We start from the raw sequence: 15328 nt of genomic DNA on the forward strand, positions 1-15328 counted from the left end.
ATATCAGGTGGGACATTTACTGGATCTTTTCATGCTACTAGCAAAAAACTTCTAAAAATACTATATATTTAAAGAAACAGATAAGCAGTTTATGCTTGGGGTGTGGACCCTGAATGATCTAACACTGACTAACTTGTCAGGTGCTTGTTCCTTTACTTTCTAACATGAGGGAGAACTGGGCTTATTCCAGCTAGTTGTCATTACTGGCCAACAAGTCAGGTCCCACCTGATTTTGGGGAATAAAAAGCAAAACAGGCTACACAGGCTCCTCTTGTTTTCCAATACATCTGGGTTTGCTCTGCTAGGAATAGGTTAATTCAACTCAAGAAATACAGAAAACCAGACCATTTCAAGTTTAACATATACAGAAGTACAAAAAAGTCTGTATTGGTGGAATTGGTGTACTGGAGCACCAGTTACAACCTGCCTTCCTCAGGAGGGCAAATACAAATTCCAGGACTGATCTCGAGCAGCTTGTTGCAAAACACAAGTTTTGCCATGAGCTTTCACTGGGCTAAGAGCCTTCCAAATATCTGCAATTATTTATCCAGAACAAACATCCAAAGGTTCTTTGCCAAAACCAACCACGCAGTAACTGGCTAATAATGACATCAGATTTAATGACACAAACTATTAGTTTGCTGTTCAAAGGTCTATTGTATGTTCACTTCTCAAGGCAAACCAGCTCCTTAGGTGCTAAATCATCCATCCAACTACTCCCTTTTACCTTTACCCGCAAGTGAAATGGGGAGACAACAATCTGGGCTGCCATCTGATTCAAAGTGCTCCAGCTGGCTGCATTCCCATCTTCTTGTTGGAGGGAAAATTGTTCCCTATTACTTAGTAACCTTCACATAAGGTAAGAGCTTCTTCTGTTACTACTGTTTGACATTGTTTACAGTCCCTCTTTAAAAAATGGATGAAAAGTCTTTCTTGAGCAAATACTTTGTATGAAATAAAGTATCAAATGCACTAGAAGAAAAACAAACCAGTAGTTACATTTTAAAAATGTCACAGAAAATTATTAATCTCATCTCTATAATGTTTTCAGCTGCAAAATATGCAAGGGAAAAGTATGTAAAATTAAAGATGATGTGCTATAAATCTGGCTATTGGTACCAATGCCATCCACTCTAGGGTCAGCATAGCTGTATCAGCACACCACCAGCACTCTGAGCTGTAACAAACTGGGACGAGCACAAGCAGCATTAACACTGGCAGCAGCCCCTGTGGGGCAGGCTGGCTCCAGGATACAGACGCCCCTGAGGTCACTACGATAGAGGTGTTACCAGGTTCCATTTGCAGCACCTGGGTCACAGTCTGTGGCAAACAGGCCCCAAAAAAAAGCAGAACAGTAAGTAACTCAGGCAGCACAGCATGGCCAAGCCACACACATCACTCCAGGGAGAGAGACATCAGATTGTTTCCATGTGGGGACAACACTGGACTTTCCAGGTTACACTTTCCATTGCACTGCCCAGGATTCATAACTGGATTCCTCAAACTTTTACCCCCTGAGGTGACAAATAACAAGAAATTCCAAAGGAATCGCTGTGGTGGGTGGAGGATTTAATTAAAAGATGAAAGCAACCCCTTTTCTGTATGCATGCAGTTTTATTTGCTGCTGATGGAATTATCTGCCTGCACAAAACCACACTGTCAATTACCTGACATATTAGCCATGTTTGCAAAGAAGAAAACAAACACAAATAAACAACAATGTGGAATTTGAAAAGTTGCCCAAGGTATCAAAAACTTTTCATATGAGATTTTGTACACATTAGTGCTGACTAGTCTTATTTTTCATTCCTCCCTGTACAAAACCCTGATAAAACCATGTCTAGCACACCTGAGCAAGGAGGGAAATTACTATGAAGCCACAGGAAAATGCTGGCACACATACACAGGGGATCAGTTTTCCACCAATACATCTTAAAACAAAAATTGCTATCTGGAGAAGTAAAGTTCTGGAACTGCCTTACAAAATAAATAGCTGGTGCAAAAAGTGTTCTTGTTAAGGTAGTAAACAAGTGATTTTAAGGAGCGCTTGATCTGTCACAGATCCTTCTTCACAAATAACCTTCTTATTTCATCTATAGCATAAGATCACAATTCTCCTACAAGTTAAGTTTGTAATGAGTACATTATAAATCACTGCAGTGAGTACAATGCAATGGAGAAGTGAAGCAGAACACAGTGTTGAGAGATAAGCACAGTTCTGTTTACAGTTCATTGTCATACAGCTTTTGAAAGATCCTTGCTGAATAGGATACCCTGGAGTCCAGGGTTCTACTGAGAGTATATTTTTTATAACATCACACTATTGAGAGAAATATTAATCACTACAAAATATTTGAGAATACAGGAAACAATATATAAGATGTTAAATAATTTCACAAAATCACTTTATGTTAATACTGAAAAGGGCTTTGCTTATTAAACAGAAAAACTTCCATCTGTAATGCTCACAGCATGTGTGATAAATCAGTATTTAGACATTGACTGGAACAACACACTACAATCAAAAAATACAAAATACAAATAACTTATAACTGCTAGCAAAAAAAAATACTGAACTGTTGAACAGATGATCTCATGCTCTTGTGTGTTTCTCGTTTTAGATCTCATAGTTTCTGAATTTCCTCAGGAGGTCTGATGGAGCATCACCCGACCAGCGGAAACGCAAGTGCCAGTAATTCCCCTCTGAAAACCCTGAGGGGAAAAAAAAAAAAAGAGAAAGACAACTAAATTATTATAAACATGCATAAAATTAAATTTTCTGAAATAATCCTTGATAGTCTTCCCAAAAAAAGTAAGCAAAAAAGTGGTCACTTCCAGTGCCCTTGACTAAGCACTGACAAATAGGAGCACCCTGAATTCTTGGCATGTTGGAACAAGAACTCAAACCTTCAGGATAGAGATCGGCTGGGAAGGGTCCAAAGGAGAACAGCAAGAACCATGGCAGTCCCTAAAGAGGACTCACAAAGGAAAACTGAACAAATTACATTGGCTTAATCTAAGGAAGAAGAGATAGATGGTGATATGATAAATCTGCAAGTACGTGACCTGGGGCCTTTTAATACTAAAATGTCACCTTCCTTTTACAGGAAACTGAATCCTATGAGCAGAATTAGTGTTCAAATCTCTTATTTGGGCTGAAATAGCCATGTAGGGTGGTAGCCCAGAATTAATCCAGGCCAGCAGACAGGAACAGACAATGCCACAGTTTCAAAGTGGAACCCAATTTAATAATTTTTGCTGGACAAAAAAAAGAAGCATTATCAACATCTTAACATCAAGTATAAAGACTGAAGTGCATACAGACCCTGTCAAATATATCACAATATTAACATTTATTAATGTAAATACATGCCACTGGATAAATGAAGTAGGCACTTGATAAGTTTGTTTTTCCCATTCAAACACCTGAAAATTAAATTAAAACTTAAAAAAAAAAAATTGAGAAAGATGTCTGCAAAGAAAATTCACCATTATAAGGAACAAATGATGTTTTCTTTACTTCAAAATTTTACTGTTCTACAGAGGATGCAGTGATGATTTAACAACCAAAAAAAAAGAGCAAAGAGTATGAAGTTATAGATCATAATTTTTCTAAATCAAATTTTCAGTTATGCCTGGCATACACTTCTTTGTAGAATGTTCTTATCTATTTTCTGCATTCCACAAATGTTTGGGATTACATTAGGTTTTGCTACCCTCACAGTTCACCCTAATTTCCTGTTGAATCAAACGGGGGAGAAATGACAGGACTTTGTTTAACAATAGTTCTCTGCTAACATAGGCCTAAGATTATGAAACTCCTGAAGGATCAGGCAGAACAGAGGATGGCCATGGTATTAAGGAAGCTTTGATCAGGCACAATGACCTAAACCAGAGCCAGGAAGTGCTGACTGGTCGGTGGCACTTCTGAAATACACATTTATTCTGGTGCATACACTATTTAAAAAAAAAACAAAACTGTTTGAATACAAAAGAAACCTTCAAGTCTCAAATTTTAGACCTCGTTAACTCATCAGATGCAAACTGTGCAAAAGTACTGAATAATGGATAAAAAACCCCAAACCTAAATATTTTTCTTAACATTTTTAAGCTTTATTTTTAAAAAAGTCATTGAAAATAGCTCCCTTCTCTTCTTACTTTGTATTTTTATATATCAGGAAAACTAATATTTCCATTTTGGTTGAAGCATTTTTTTTCTTCTTCTTCTCCCGTTTCTGGTTTTACTAGCAAACAAACAAGGCAACTTGGTATAGGGAGAAAGAAGCATCTGGAAACTTCAAAATTAAATAAATAACCAAAAGCATAAAACCCAAACCAAAATCCCAACCTAAAACCACATTAAAAAAGCTCCAAGTTGAACACACTGTTCCAGAGAAGAATTTCTCATGACTGAAAGTCCCCATTTCAGGCCAATCCTTGCATACCGCAATTTTCTGTAACTGCTGTTTTTACTTACTTGGGGACTCTGGATTCTTTGAAGACTGTGGTTTCACATCAGGAATTGCAACATCTTCTTGCTCCCTGCTCCCTTCCAACAATCCATCTTCATTGTTTTCAGTCTGTTGGGTCCACATCTCATTAGTTATGTTGTTGGTATTACCAAAGTCAGGAGCTTCCAGCATTTGGTCCTTCTTACCTTGGACAGCCCAGTGCATTGACTGAAGGAACGAAAAAGTAACAAAGAACTAAGCCCTATGCTTTAAAGGGTTTTTAAATTACTTTTTCTTTCTTATATTGCTGTAATAAATGGTTAAACAAAGCACAGTGAGAAGCCTGCAGGTCAATAGGATAGGGGAAAGCATTGTTACATGTCACAAACAGCATTGGAAAGGACACTTTATGTCAGGTGGGGCTGAAGAACAAAATGTACAAGTCATCAGAACTCTAAGGGCCTTTTGTCCAGTTTCTTCTGTCATGAAGAAGGCTTTTCAAGAGGGCTTGAGTGACTTCAGAAATGTTCATTTTCAAATCTGTCTTTAACTTCAAAGTACCCTTTGAAAGCAAGGCAATTAAAAAAGATTTAATATTAAAAGTCTGTCAAATAACATCTGTTTGGAACTGAACTAAGCTTAATTGGATATTTCCAGTAAACATTTAAGCTCAGGCATAATGCTGTAGTTGAAGAGTCTCTGACTTCTCTCCTAAGCAGAACTGAGACAGGCAGAATTGACATTGGAAACTTTTATTCACCTGCCTTAAAATATGACCATGTAGCCTTTTAACTATCATTCACTCTAATAAGGCAGGAAAAAATAATTCTATATTATGGAATTGAGATCTACTAGGGACATGCTACCAAATCTCAATAGCAAAATCAGGAGGGAAAACACCCTAAGAACCCCTGCCTCTGTCACAGGTCACCCCCCTAGCCTAGCAGGGCCCCTCCAAAGCTCTGTGGCAAGCCCAGGGTTCCAAGGAACTATCTTCTGGAGTTTTTCAATGAGATCTTTATTTAATCAGATAGTGTGAAAACCTATCTGATAAGCAATATACCAAAAGGAGAATATATTATAAAAAGGCCCCAGCTTTAACTTAACTTTGAAAAGAAATAAAAGTTTCCTACGAAAGCAAAGTGTGCTGGAGCATTTGATAACACCCCTAAAGTTACTTAAGCTTTCTATAGCACATATAAAAGCAGCAACTTGATAAATTCACTCTAAAACTACTGGCCTAACACCCTTCTGTGAATGGGCTTCTGAAGCCCTCCAATTTTTCCTGAATTTCCTTAACATCCATAGTGCAAGAATTGCTCTCCACTCTTCCCAAATCCTGGCACTGCAGCAGAAGTGCTGTAACTCACCCCCTCACTCTCTGCAATTTTTTGTCTGGGCCAGCCCTACCTCCCCTCCTCCTGAGGGCCCAAACTCAGCCACCACCAACCGTTTTCACAGAGCTGCTCAGGGCCTCCCACTGCTGGAAGGGGATGGTGACTTTGCTTCGGCGCCAGTAATCATAGCGTGCCCGGCTTTCTTCATTAGTGAGAGTCTCCTTGGCTTGCTGCAGCTTCTGGAAATTCTCCACTAGGACACAAACCAAAAGGATACTAGAGACAACGCTTGTTCAGCAAAGAAATGAATTCAGATGCAAAAAAGGACCTGCCAGCAACAGCTCAGAGCAAACTAAGTAGAGGAGAAGGCAGAAGGAGAAGCAAGCAACCAAGGGATGTGGTTCTGCTTCCAGCTTGCACAGTTCTGGCTGGCCTTAGGATCACAGCACCACTGGTGGACTGACACCCTTGCAAATCAGGACTAAAATGTTCCTTTGTCTACCAGCTTCAAAAGCTCCTAAATTTGAGAGAAACTTACAGAGTACACAGGTGAAAGGCACAAGTCAGCCCCTGCAGACCCCTTAAAAAGGGAAATTAGAGCAACAGTGCTTCGAAGGAACACACTGAGATCTACAGCAGCACAGGAGTCAGAGCAGAGCACAGCAACAAGAACCTTGAGCAGGGAGAAAAAAAGATGAGCAGGAACTGACAAACAAGAAGAATAATCTATATATAGTTCAGATTAATTAACTTGTGCATTTTATTAGGTGTGTTTCCTACATATGCTAAAATGTTACCCAGACTGCATGAATGAGAGCTCTCATTTTTCCTTAAAGGGTAATTTTTCATGGAATGGTTACTAAGGATGCAGCTGCATGTTACTATTTGTGGAAGGGTTATAAAGATTTACACTTCATCTATGACTCACCTATGTTACAGTGATCTATTATTATTACTATTAGTCATTTATTACAATTTACAAATTAGAGAGATTTCTTCTGAAATACACTACACTGAAACACTAATCAAAATTGATAACTATAAATCAAACAAGAGACAACAGGCTGAGAGAACAATTGTACTAGGTTTCCTTATTCTAGAGTTACTAGTTTTCAACAAATAAAAGGTCTGCTTTATTTACTCTTTATTAAGCTTTAAGCTGATGAAATAAAAAACATACAGTAAACTCTCACTAGTACTGTAAAAAGGTATTTAAAGTAAATAAGACATGTTCAGGTAAAGAGAGCATAAAACATCTCTTCGTGACAAACAAAGCCACTCTGATATTTGGCACTTGGCTCCTGTTTTTTGTTACTCAGCTGTGGTGAGCTCTACCCAGGGCTATCTATGGTGATGAATGGGTAACATTGGCTCCAAATAACTCAGGTGCTGCTCAGCCCTCCCATCTCTGAGGAGCTGCACCCTTTCATCAGCACAAACGTCAGCTGCTGTTCTGCAAACAGAGGCTCCTCGTGGGGCTGGCTTCTCTTCATTTCCAGTCATTAAATTACATCAAAAGAAACTAAAGCACATTTCATGGTTCCTCACGGGCTTGTTCCTGGAAGAAAATTAACTCATTGATGCAAGTGTGGCACTTGAATGCCACTGAGCATGGACGTGCACAAACTGCATAGGTCTAGGAAGGGACACACTCTAGAAATAAATTCTGTATTAAAAGATGTCCTATTGAAGAAAGGAAAAAAATTCAAGGTCCTAGAAAACAAAAAAAATCCAACAAGTGTCTTCCTGCTCTATCACAGACAAGCGTGCAAGTCTTAGAAAGAATATTACAAGCTTGCTATTTAAATAGAATGTGCTAATGCACATGATGATTAAAATATATTGAGGGGAAATAAAGTTTTAAGGCTGAATTTAGTATCTTGGCCATGCTGATAGAAGAAAAAAATCGTTTCTAAATAGGAAAGAATACATACCTGCTTTGGGGTTTCCAGGATGCTTGTCAGGATGACATTCAAGGGCTTTAATCTTATATTCTGCAAGAATTTGTTCAACCTAAACAAAATATTGAGACAAAGTGAGTAAACACAGAAAATATTTGCAAATTTTCTTTTTGAAAGAGGATGGGAAGAACAACAAAGAACACTGAAAGATTTTGTCCAATTCAATTATACAAGCATTAGTACAAGCAAAGTAGGTAACAACAACCATCTGCCATTGACACTGCTTATTTAATTTCATTTCCACGCATTCATCCTTAGTCTTGTTTTTGTGAGACTCAGTCATCCCATGTGGCTCTAGAAAAATGTGCAAAGACATTTGACCACAGAGGGAAAATGCATCACTTCAGTTGCTCTTTACTTTGCTTCATCAACTCTAACTTTCAACAGAGTCTCACAGCAGAAAGCAAAGGCCCTCTGTATTGCTGAAGATCAATTTGTGGGATTAGGTGGCTTCCTTCATATCCTCTTCATAGGAAATTCAGCCAGCACCACATGAGTTTTCCATCTTGGATACCCCAAGATAACTCGCTACATAACCAGCAGTTCACATTCTTTCTGTCAAATTAATTTTCTGTGCAAAAAGGTTGGCTTGCAGTAGAATAGATTTATAATCAATATTATAATATTGGCATGTATTAGTTTATCAGTTAATTACAAATTCCCACACAGATTGTAAAACCATAAAGTGTTATAACCACTGGAAAAACTAAGACATAGTAACAGTTAAAATACAGGAGGCTACTGGACTGGGCATCAGCTTAGATTTTCAAATATTTAGTGCTTTTCCAAGTATCTTGCTGGTTATCATAGTTCAGAAGCCAAAACTTCTTTATGTCATTCCAGTTCAGCTTAACCTTTCACAATTTGCCCTAAGGTATCAAATAATTACTATTCTTTCCCATACTACAAAGGCTGTTTATACAAATTCCTCATTGTCAAACCATGAGAGCCACATACAATTTAAATTATTTCTTTCGAAGTTAAGTCTTGTAACATTTTTTCTTTAGAATAAAATTACACTCAACTAGCTGACCAAATTTTGTTGGCATATTCTGGGAAAAAATGTGGTCTACGGTGGTATCTCAAGAATTCTACACTTTTCACTCTACTCAGTAGCTTCTTCCAGAGAAGATGTAACATGGTGTATTTACAGTCAGTAAGACACTTAAAAACACATAGAGTGTACAGAGAACTTAGTGAGACTGGTTACTGTATAGCCAGCTACCATCTTCAAAATATAGTTACTTAAAGGGGAACTTTAAAGTTAAAATATGTAAACTATAAAATGGGGTAAAATGTAGCAGAGGGGTAGCATGGAAGTCTTCAGCTTAAAAGAAAAACCAGTAGAAAGAAAAGTTTATAGGAAGTTTATACAACACACATGAAATTTATATAAAATATATAGTGAGGTGTTTTACCAAGAAAGGTATTCAATACCCACTGTATACAAATAGCATTGCTCTTAAAGAAGGATGTAGATTAAATCTCCCCTCTTCCTGCCACATCTGAAGATGAAGTAGGTGTCTGTGAGCTCAATTCTACCAGAAACCAACAATGAACCTGGTTTGTGTTTTTGAGTACAGCAAAGAATCTGTAGAAATGGAGAGTATTTCTGCTTAAATTTAACCAGGTCCAACCAAGACCAGGATATTCAGCAGCTTAGATAAAGTGCTGCAGCAGGGAGTGTGCTGTGTATGCCTAAAGCAGCCTGTGCCAAGTACTTGACTCCTGTACAAAGTAGTGAGATTGCAAAATCCCTGTAATGCTCCAAATTTCTGTGAGACCCCAGAAGAGCTGTGCAGGGTCCTGAGGGGAGGTGATCCTGGGGCTCAGTCAGCCTGGGATCTCGGAGTTCTTTCTCTCAAGTCAAAAAACAGTGCAGCAACATCTGCTGCTTCTCCCAACAAATAATACCTGACAGCTTGTTTTTCAGGACCCATTAGGATTTATTCCAGCTTTTTAATTTCATTTTTAAGCAATTTGAAAAATCATTATCAGATGTACCTGAACTGTTCATTAATTGCTAAGCCCTTAAGGAATTAGCGTGAGGTAGAAAACAAGAAATAGCATCTGCGAAACAAGGCTGCGTGGAGACTTGAGCACTGCCCTCTGCTGGGATCATTTCTAAGAGTTTCTTCAGGAAAAGCTTTACATTTCCTTCTGTGACACACCGAAAATGTTACACCTGATCTTTGTACTTGACCACTAGGACAAGTGAGAGTGTCTGACTAAATTTACTGAGCAAAAGACAGCTTTTATCTCCACTGAATACATCCCTCATTACAGCAGAGTAATCAAAACTCCTCTTCCAAATCAGAAACACAATTCCAGTCAACAGAACAGCTAAGTTTAAAAAAAAAAAAAATTAGCATACCAGACTAGCAAAGAAAAAAAAGTTATATGGACACTTCTAACATGATGCACACTTGTTTTGACTGCAAATCACTCAAAAATTGCTTAGCTAAATCTCATTATAAAGCATGCATCTGCTACCAAAACAAATTAGTAAAATTAGTATTTGAATGTCATTAAAACAGCCTTTAAAAGACATTAATATGGTAAATGATAGAGATATTGTTTTTGTATTCATCTGAACCAGTGAATACATTTTAAAAAATATTGTAATATGTATAAAGCTCAAGAAACTCAGCAGCATTATCAGTGCCCTAAAGCTATGAACTTTCATTGTATTACTTATACATAAATAGCTCCTATTCAATTTTCAAAACCAATAATACATATTCCAAACTATTATTTGGATGCTGTCAAACACATGCAGTTGGCTCCCGACTCATAACAATCTCACATGTTGATCTACACTGATAAATAACCCGCTACTTCAGCTCTCTCCACAATCCAGTTCTACATGGCACTTAAAATCTAAGCCTCACTCCAGGCTCTTAATGTCTGTACACAAAGGAGAAAATTGCGCTTCGCAAGGGAGAGCCTACAAGTGGCAATAAAGAACATTCCCAAGCCATTTCAAATATTCGTGCCCGCAGAGAAATAACTGCAAATTCCCTGCAGACACACGAGCACGTTCAAACTGTGAATAAGCTGGCGGGGAGGGAGAGGCTCTTACCGTCGCTAGCTCATCGCATCCCAGCAAGTTGTAGTAATCCTCCAGGTCCTCCGGGTTGCAGTTCAGGATCGCATCCATCGGCACCGGTCCAGCGGGCTTTTTCCAGCCGGCAACGGAGGCTGCGGAATACAGCGTCAAGTCAGAGCTCACGCAGGAGTTTGAAATAGCCCAGGGCAACAGGCAGTTCCCAGTCCGGTGCACAGCTCCGTGCGGCGCTTTTGAACGCTGGCAGCTGACACGCACGGATCTGGGGAGCTCCCCGCTGCCATTGGTCCCCGCACGATGCCAACCCGCCCGCACAGACCGGCTCTCGGCAATGCTGCCTGGGATTTGTAGTTACCAGAGTCACCACAGCGTTAAACTCCCGCGTGGCTCCCGGCCAGACCGCAGAGTTCTGGACACTGAAATGTGGCAGAGACTTCGCTCACGCCATTACCTATGCAGCCCCTGCAAACCAGGCACACACCGAGAGACTTCCCTGCACCTGAGCCATTTGTTGCTCAATTCTTATTTGCAACTTTTGCCACCATCTTTGACCAGATGATTAAATGGGTAATTATAGAAAAGAGTAAGGATTACCTCCAAAATAACTATTACAGGGTGCAAAGTTTGGAGAACAAAGTACCAACTTGCCAAGGTCTGTCAGAGTTCTACCAGTCAGCTCAACGAAAAGGGGGTAACCTTCACTCTCTGAAGGCTTCCTTGGGCACATACACACTACTCCTCAAAACAAAAACAGCATCTGTACATCATTAGCATGTCTGACAAAATAAAACTACCCATAGACACGAAATACTCACTGTCTACTACCAAATTAAAAACTCCTCCTCAAGCTAAAGTACTTTCAGACTGCATATTGAAGGTCTGTACTGTGTGCAAAACATGTTCCTCATTTTACATTGAGGTGAAATACCTTTAAGGTACCACGGCCTCTGCCCAGCAGAGACTCTGGACATGTTTGGTGTCACCCATGACCTGTTGATTTCAAAAGATTATTTCCTAAGTGTAATATAACCATGTGCTGAAGTCTTTCCCCTGGAGCCTCAGGAGTTCTGATTTTACTTTTCCCACCCCTGCAAGATCTCTGTAACCCAAGACATTTCATGTCATTAAATCCTGATGATTCTTTAACAATTACAAATAGATGCTGTGAGTAATTATACATTTCTAGATGCAGTGATCTTGTAGGAGAACAGATTCCCAGGATGCGACCAAGGCTGGAACACGCCATGTGTCAATCAAGGAAGGACCCAGTGGTCATTCAGAGCTATTTATGAATAACAAATAAAGAATTTTTGCATCCACAAGTGCTTTATTATCTGCATTATTAATGTTCTGCAATGACATTTAATATTAATCTTCCACCACTTTCTCTTCAAGGCCACATTGTCTGAAATTTTCTACTTTTACTGCATGTTCAGATAGCCTACTAAGATTATAAAATACATAAAGTAGATAAAAGAAGGAATAATATTACAAGAAAAAGCACAAGCCTTGGTGAAACCATTTAAATCTGATAGAAAACTCTACCACCATATTTTTCTGAGTAAATAAAACAATAGAAATTCTTTTTAAACATCACTACAAGTGGAAGAATTAGCAATTACAAATCTATCTCCATCATTCATAACTTTATAACCAGAGAAGTATTGGAAAGAAAAAAAGTCTTTTAACAAGAGAACATGTAAATATTTAAATAGGTTGTACTCTGGGGGAGGACAAAAAACAAACAGCTGTCCCTCCTCCCAACAGCATTCCTGATATCCCTTCCTTTTCCCTTGTATGCCTTTCGTATTTGCATAAGGTGAAAGGGAAGCTCTTTAACCCTTTTCCCCTCCAGCCTTCAGTGGCTATTTCTGTGCTGCCAGGCAGCTGCACATCCAAGGGCTGCACTCCAGTGACAAACATGAGACCTCCCAACTGTGTGTTCCACGGGAATGTGCTCCCTGTGAGCCTCAGTCCTTCCTGTACTCATCTGGTCGGGCCACACAAACCAGGGCTCTGATCCAAAGCGCAGCAGTGCCCCTGCCCCTCGAGATCCCGGTGCTTGGGGCACAAAGGCTCCCACAGCACCGGCTGCAGGTTTGTGTCTGGAGGACACAAAATACACTGAATAATAATTCAGGCTTTTAGTGCTCCTACTGACTCCCAAAGCATCATCAAAAAGGAGAGCAAGAGCACCCATATGAAATATATGGAAAAAATACAAATATTAGCCCCAGGACATAAAGTTCATTTAAAAGGGAATTGCAGCACAGGAGATGCCACAGATTATTGCCTACGCATGCTGTGGCTAGTGTTGCTCAGGATGTACAAACTGTTCTGGAAGTGAGGAAGTCTCATATTTGTTCTCTGTACCCAGTCACCAACAAAAGGTGTCTCTCAGTCCTAACACATATTGACAATTCTGTTTGAGTCAAGAGCAAAATGAAATTCTGCTCCAATGTAGCAGGACATTTACTAACAACTTGTAAAAGTCATAAATGGCCCTTTAAATGAAACAGTAAGATCTGGAAATCTCTATTTGAATTTATTCCTGTAAAATACATCAAATCTTCCGGGACCAGTTCTTCTCAACTGACTTGAGGGGTTTTGCTTCCTGAGGGGAGAGAACACATTTACAAGAAGTCCAAGATACAATATACCTCATTCAAGTTTTGCATGTTTTGCCCCATCCTTGTCCTCACATAAGCTCAGAGCTGCAGAAACAGAAGAGGGCCCAAGCACTGCCAAACTGACTGCCCAAAATAAGGGTAACTCCTGCAACACCATCGTTGCAGTGGAGAAACTGCAACACGGAGAAACTTCTGCAGTATCAGAGGTAGCTTTAGGATCCCTGAGTCACTCCCTCATCGATATCTTCACGGAAAGCCTCACATCCTACATCTACATCACTTGGATAATTTCGTCCTTAGGACACAGTCTTCACACAACCACCAAAACAAAAAGCCCCACCTCCCCATTATATGCTGACAAAAGCATCTTGCAAGTGCTTTTTAAGAATTATAAATCTTGCCTTAGCTTCCAGAAGGAAAAACAATGCTTGTATACAAAGTTGCATAGAATAATAAAAACTTTCTGATTCACATCTGGTTACTCTGCAGCTTGTTTCAAGAAGCAGGTAGCGTGAAAAAAAGTATGTACTTATTTTTCAGGGTTGTTAATACCTGAAAGAACCAGAAAAAAAACCCACCTCCTTCCCCCTACAAAGACTACCTATAAAGTTAATTATCCATAAAGTAATCCCTTTTGAACCCATACGTATCAAAACTTTTAACTCCAAGGGTTTTTTTTAAAGCTGTTGGTTATCAAGGCCTGCAAGGGGGACATTCTACCCGTCTAACTTGGGTCTTATGACTAAATTTAGGAATTCCATTGTATTAAACCCACTAAAACTATTCTGCAAATAGCTTGTGATGTTGAACAGTAACAAAAAACCAATATTTAAATTTATATCCTCGAAGTTTAGACCAAAATTCTCTGTTGGTGGCAGTCCCGGGTGAAAGGCCAAGTTCTACCCAGTCCAAACTCCCAGGTGGAAAGAAACTACGCCATGGAAAATCCACGCGTGGCACCTCCTGTTCGCTGTGCAGTGATGGTCCCGCTCCAGCGCCCAGGTGGGACACTAAGGACTGCTCCTACACTCCACATAACAAAAGAGATCACTGGGAAGCCAGGCAGACCAGCCGCGCACACCCCTGCAGGGCACGGGAAACACAATGAACTTGGGGTAGTTCCTCGAGCAAATCCCAACTCTCGCCGCTTACCGGCAGGTCTCTCCTACACCACGCAGGCTCCATTCCTACAGCAGCAGTGGTTTAGACGGGTGCTGGCCCCCCCCAAAAAAGCTCCTGCATCCCAGGAGCTCAAGTACCGCCATGTAGAATCCCAGGTGGGGCCAATGTGTTATCCCGGAGAATAAGGGGCAATACCTTAGAGCATCCCTGCCAAGAGCCCGCGGTGCCGCTGAGCTCCCTTAGCAGACAGGCAGCGGCCGTGCCCTGTGAACACCCTCACCCTCAGCTCAGGGTGCTCAGAGAAGCCGCTCCGAGTCCCCTGGCCTCGCTCTGCGGCTGGGAACGGGCTCAGGGGGCCGCCCTATCGGGCAGCTTCCCCCGGCCAAGGGGCCGCACAGCCTAGCAAAGGGCTCTGCAGCGGGGAGCTCGCTCCCGGGAAGAGGCACTGTCTATCCGATACCCTGACGGAGAGCGAGCCCTGAGGGCTTCTCACGCGGCTGGCGAGGAGCGAACACCGGAGCCGCCATTTGCCGGGAGCCGCCGGCCGGGGAGCGCAGAGGAGCCGCGCGCCGTCAGCGCTCCGCAGCGGGCGGGCTGTGAGCGGCACGCGGCAGGTACGGGAAGGGAGGGCACGGGGGCAACTCCGGGCGGCCGGGCCGGGCCGGGCCGGTCGCGCCCCTCAGCGTTTCCTCAGGGTCTTCACGCCGCCATTGCGAAGCCAGCTAAGGGAGGCGGGCGTGAGGCGGCACGAGCGCCACGT

The 15328-nt window shown here is 40.9% G+C and overlaps 1 protein-coding gene across 4 annotated transcripts; it reads right to left on the reverse strand.

The window, feature by feature from the left end:
• Nucleotides 1-1594: 1594 nt before the first annotated feature.
• On the reverse strand, nucleotides 1595-15288 carry DNAJC12 (DnaJ heat shock protein family (Hsp40) member C12). Of its 4 annotated transcripts, none has more exons than XM_048311387.1 (6): nucleotides 15062-15288; nucleotides 10832-10950; nucleotides 7723-7801; nucleotides 5902-6041; nucleotides 4478-4679; nucleotides 1595-2712 (listed from the first exon to the last, which is right to left on the reverse strand). In XM_048311387.1, exons 1-6 carry the CDS (start codon nucleotides 15093-15095, stop codon nucleotides 2618-2620), a joined length of 669 nt encoding a protein of 222 aa, XP_048167344.1. In that variant the 5' UTR covers nucleotides 15096-15288; the 3' UTR covers nucleotides 1595-2617. The 4 variants fall into 4 exon arrangements, with proteins under 4 accessions (XP_048167344.1, XP_048167343.1, XP_048167345.1 ...); XM_048311386.1 differs by having other exon boundaries at nucleotides 15029-15288; XM_048311388.1 differs by lacking the exon at nucleotides 15062-15288 and adding an exon at nucleotides 14764-15010.
• Nucleotides 15289-15328: the final 40 nt, after the last annotated feature.

Source organism: Corvus hawaiiensis, chromosome 8, assembly GCF_020740725.1.
Source record: "Corvus hawaiiensis isolate bCorHaw1 chromosome 8, bCorHaw1.pri.cur, whole genome shotgun sequence".
NCBI lineage: Eukaryota > Metazoa > Chordata > Aves > Passeriformes > Corvidae > Corvus > Corvus hawaiiensis.

What these genes read in the sequence shown, in the direction of transcription:
- DNAJC12 (XM_048311386.1), bottom strand. Translation starts at nt 15,095, where the DNA reads ATGGCGGCTCCGGTGTTCGCTCCTCGCCAGCCGCGTGAGAAGCCCTCA. An exon ending in GATGCGATGAGCTAGCGACG is followed by an intron (nt 7,802 to 10,831) that starts GTAAGAGCCTCT and finishes TATTTTGTTTAG; the next exon opens with GTTGAACAAATTCTTGCAGA. An exon ending in AAAGAATCCAGAGTCCCCAA is followed by an intron (nt 2,713 to 4,477) that starts GTAAGTAAAAAC and finishes TTTTCCCCTCAG; the next exon opens with GGTTTTCAGAGGGGAATTAC.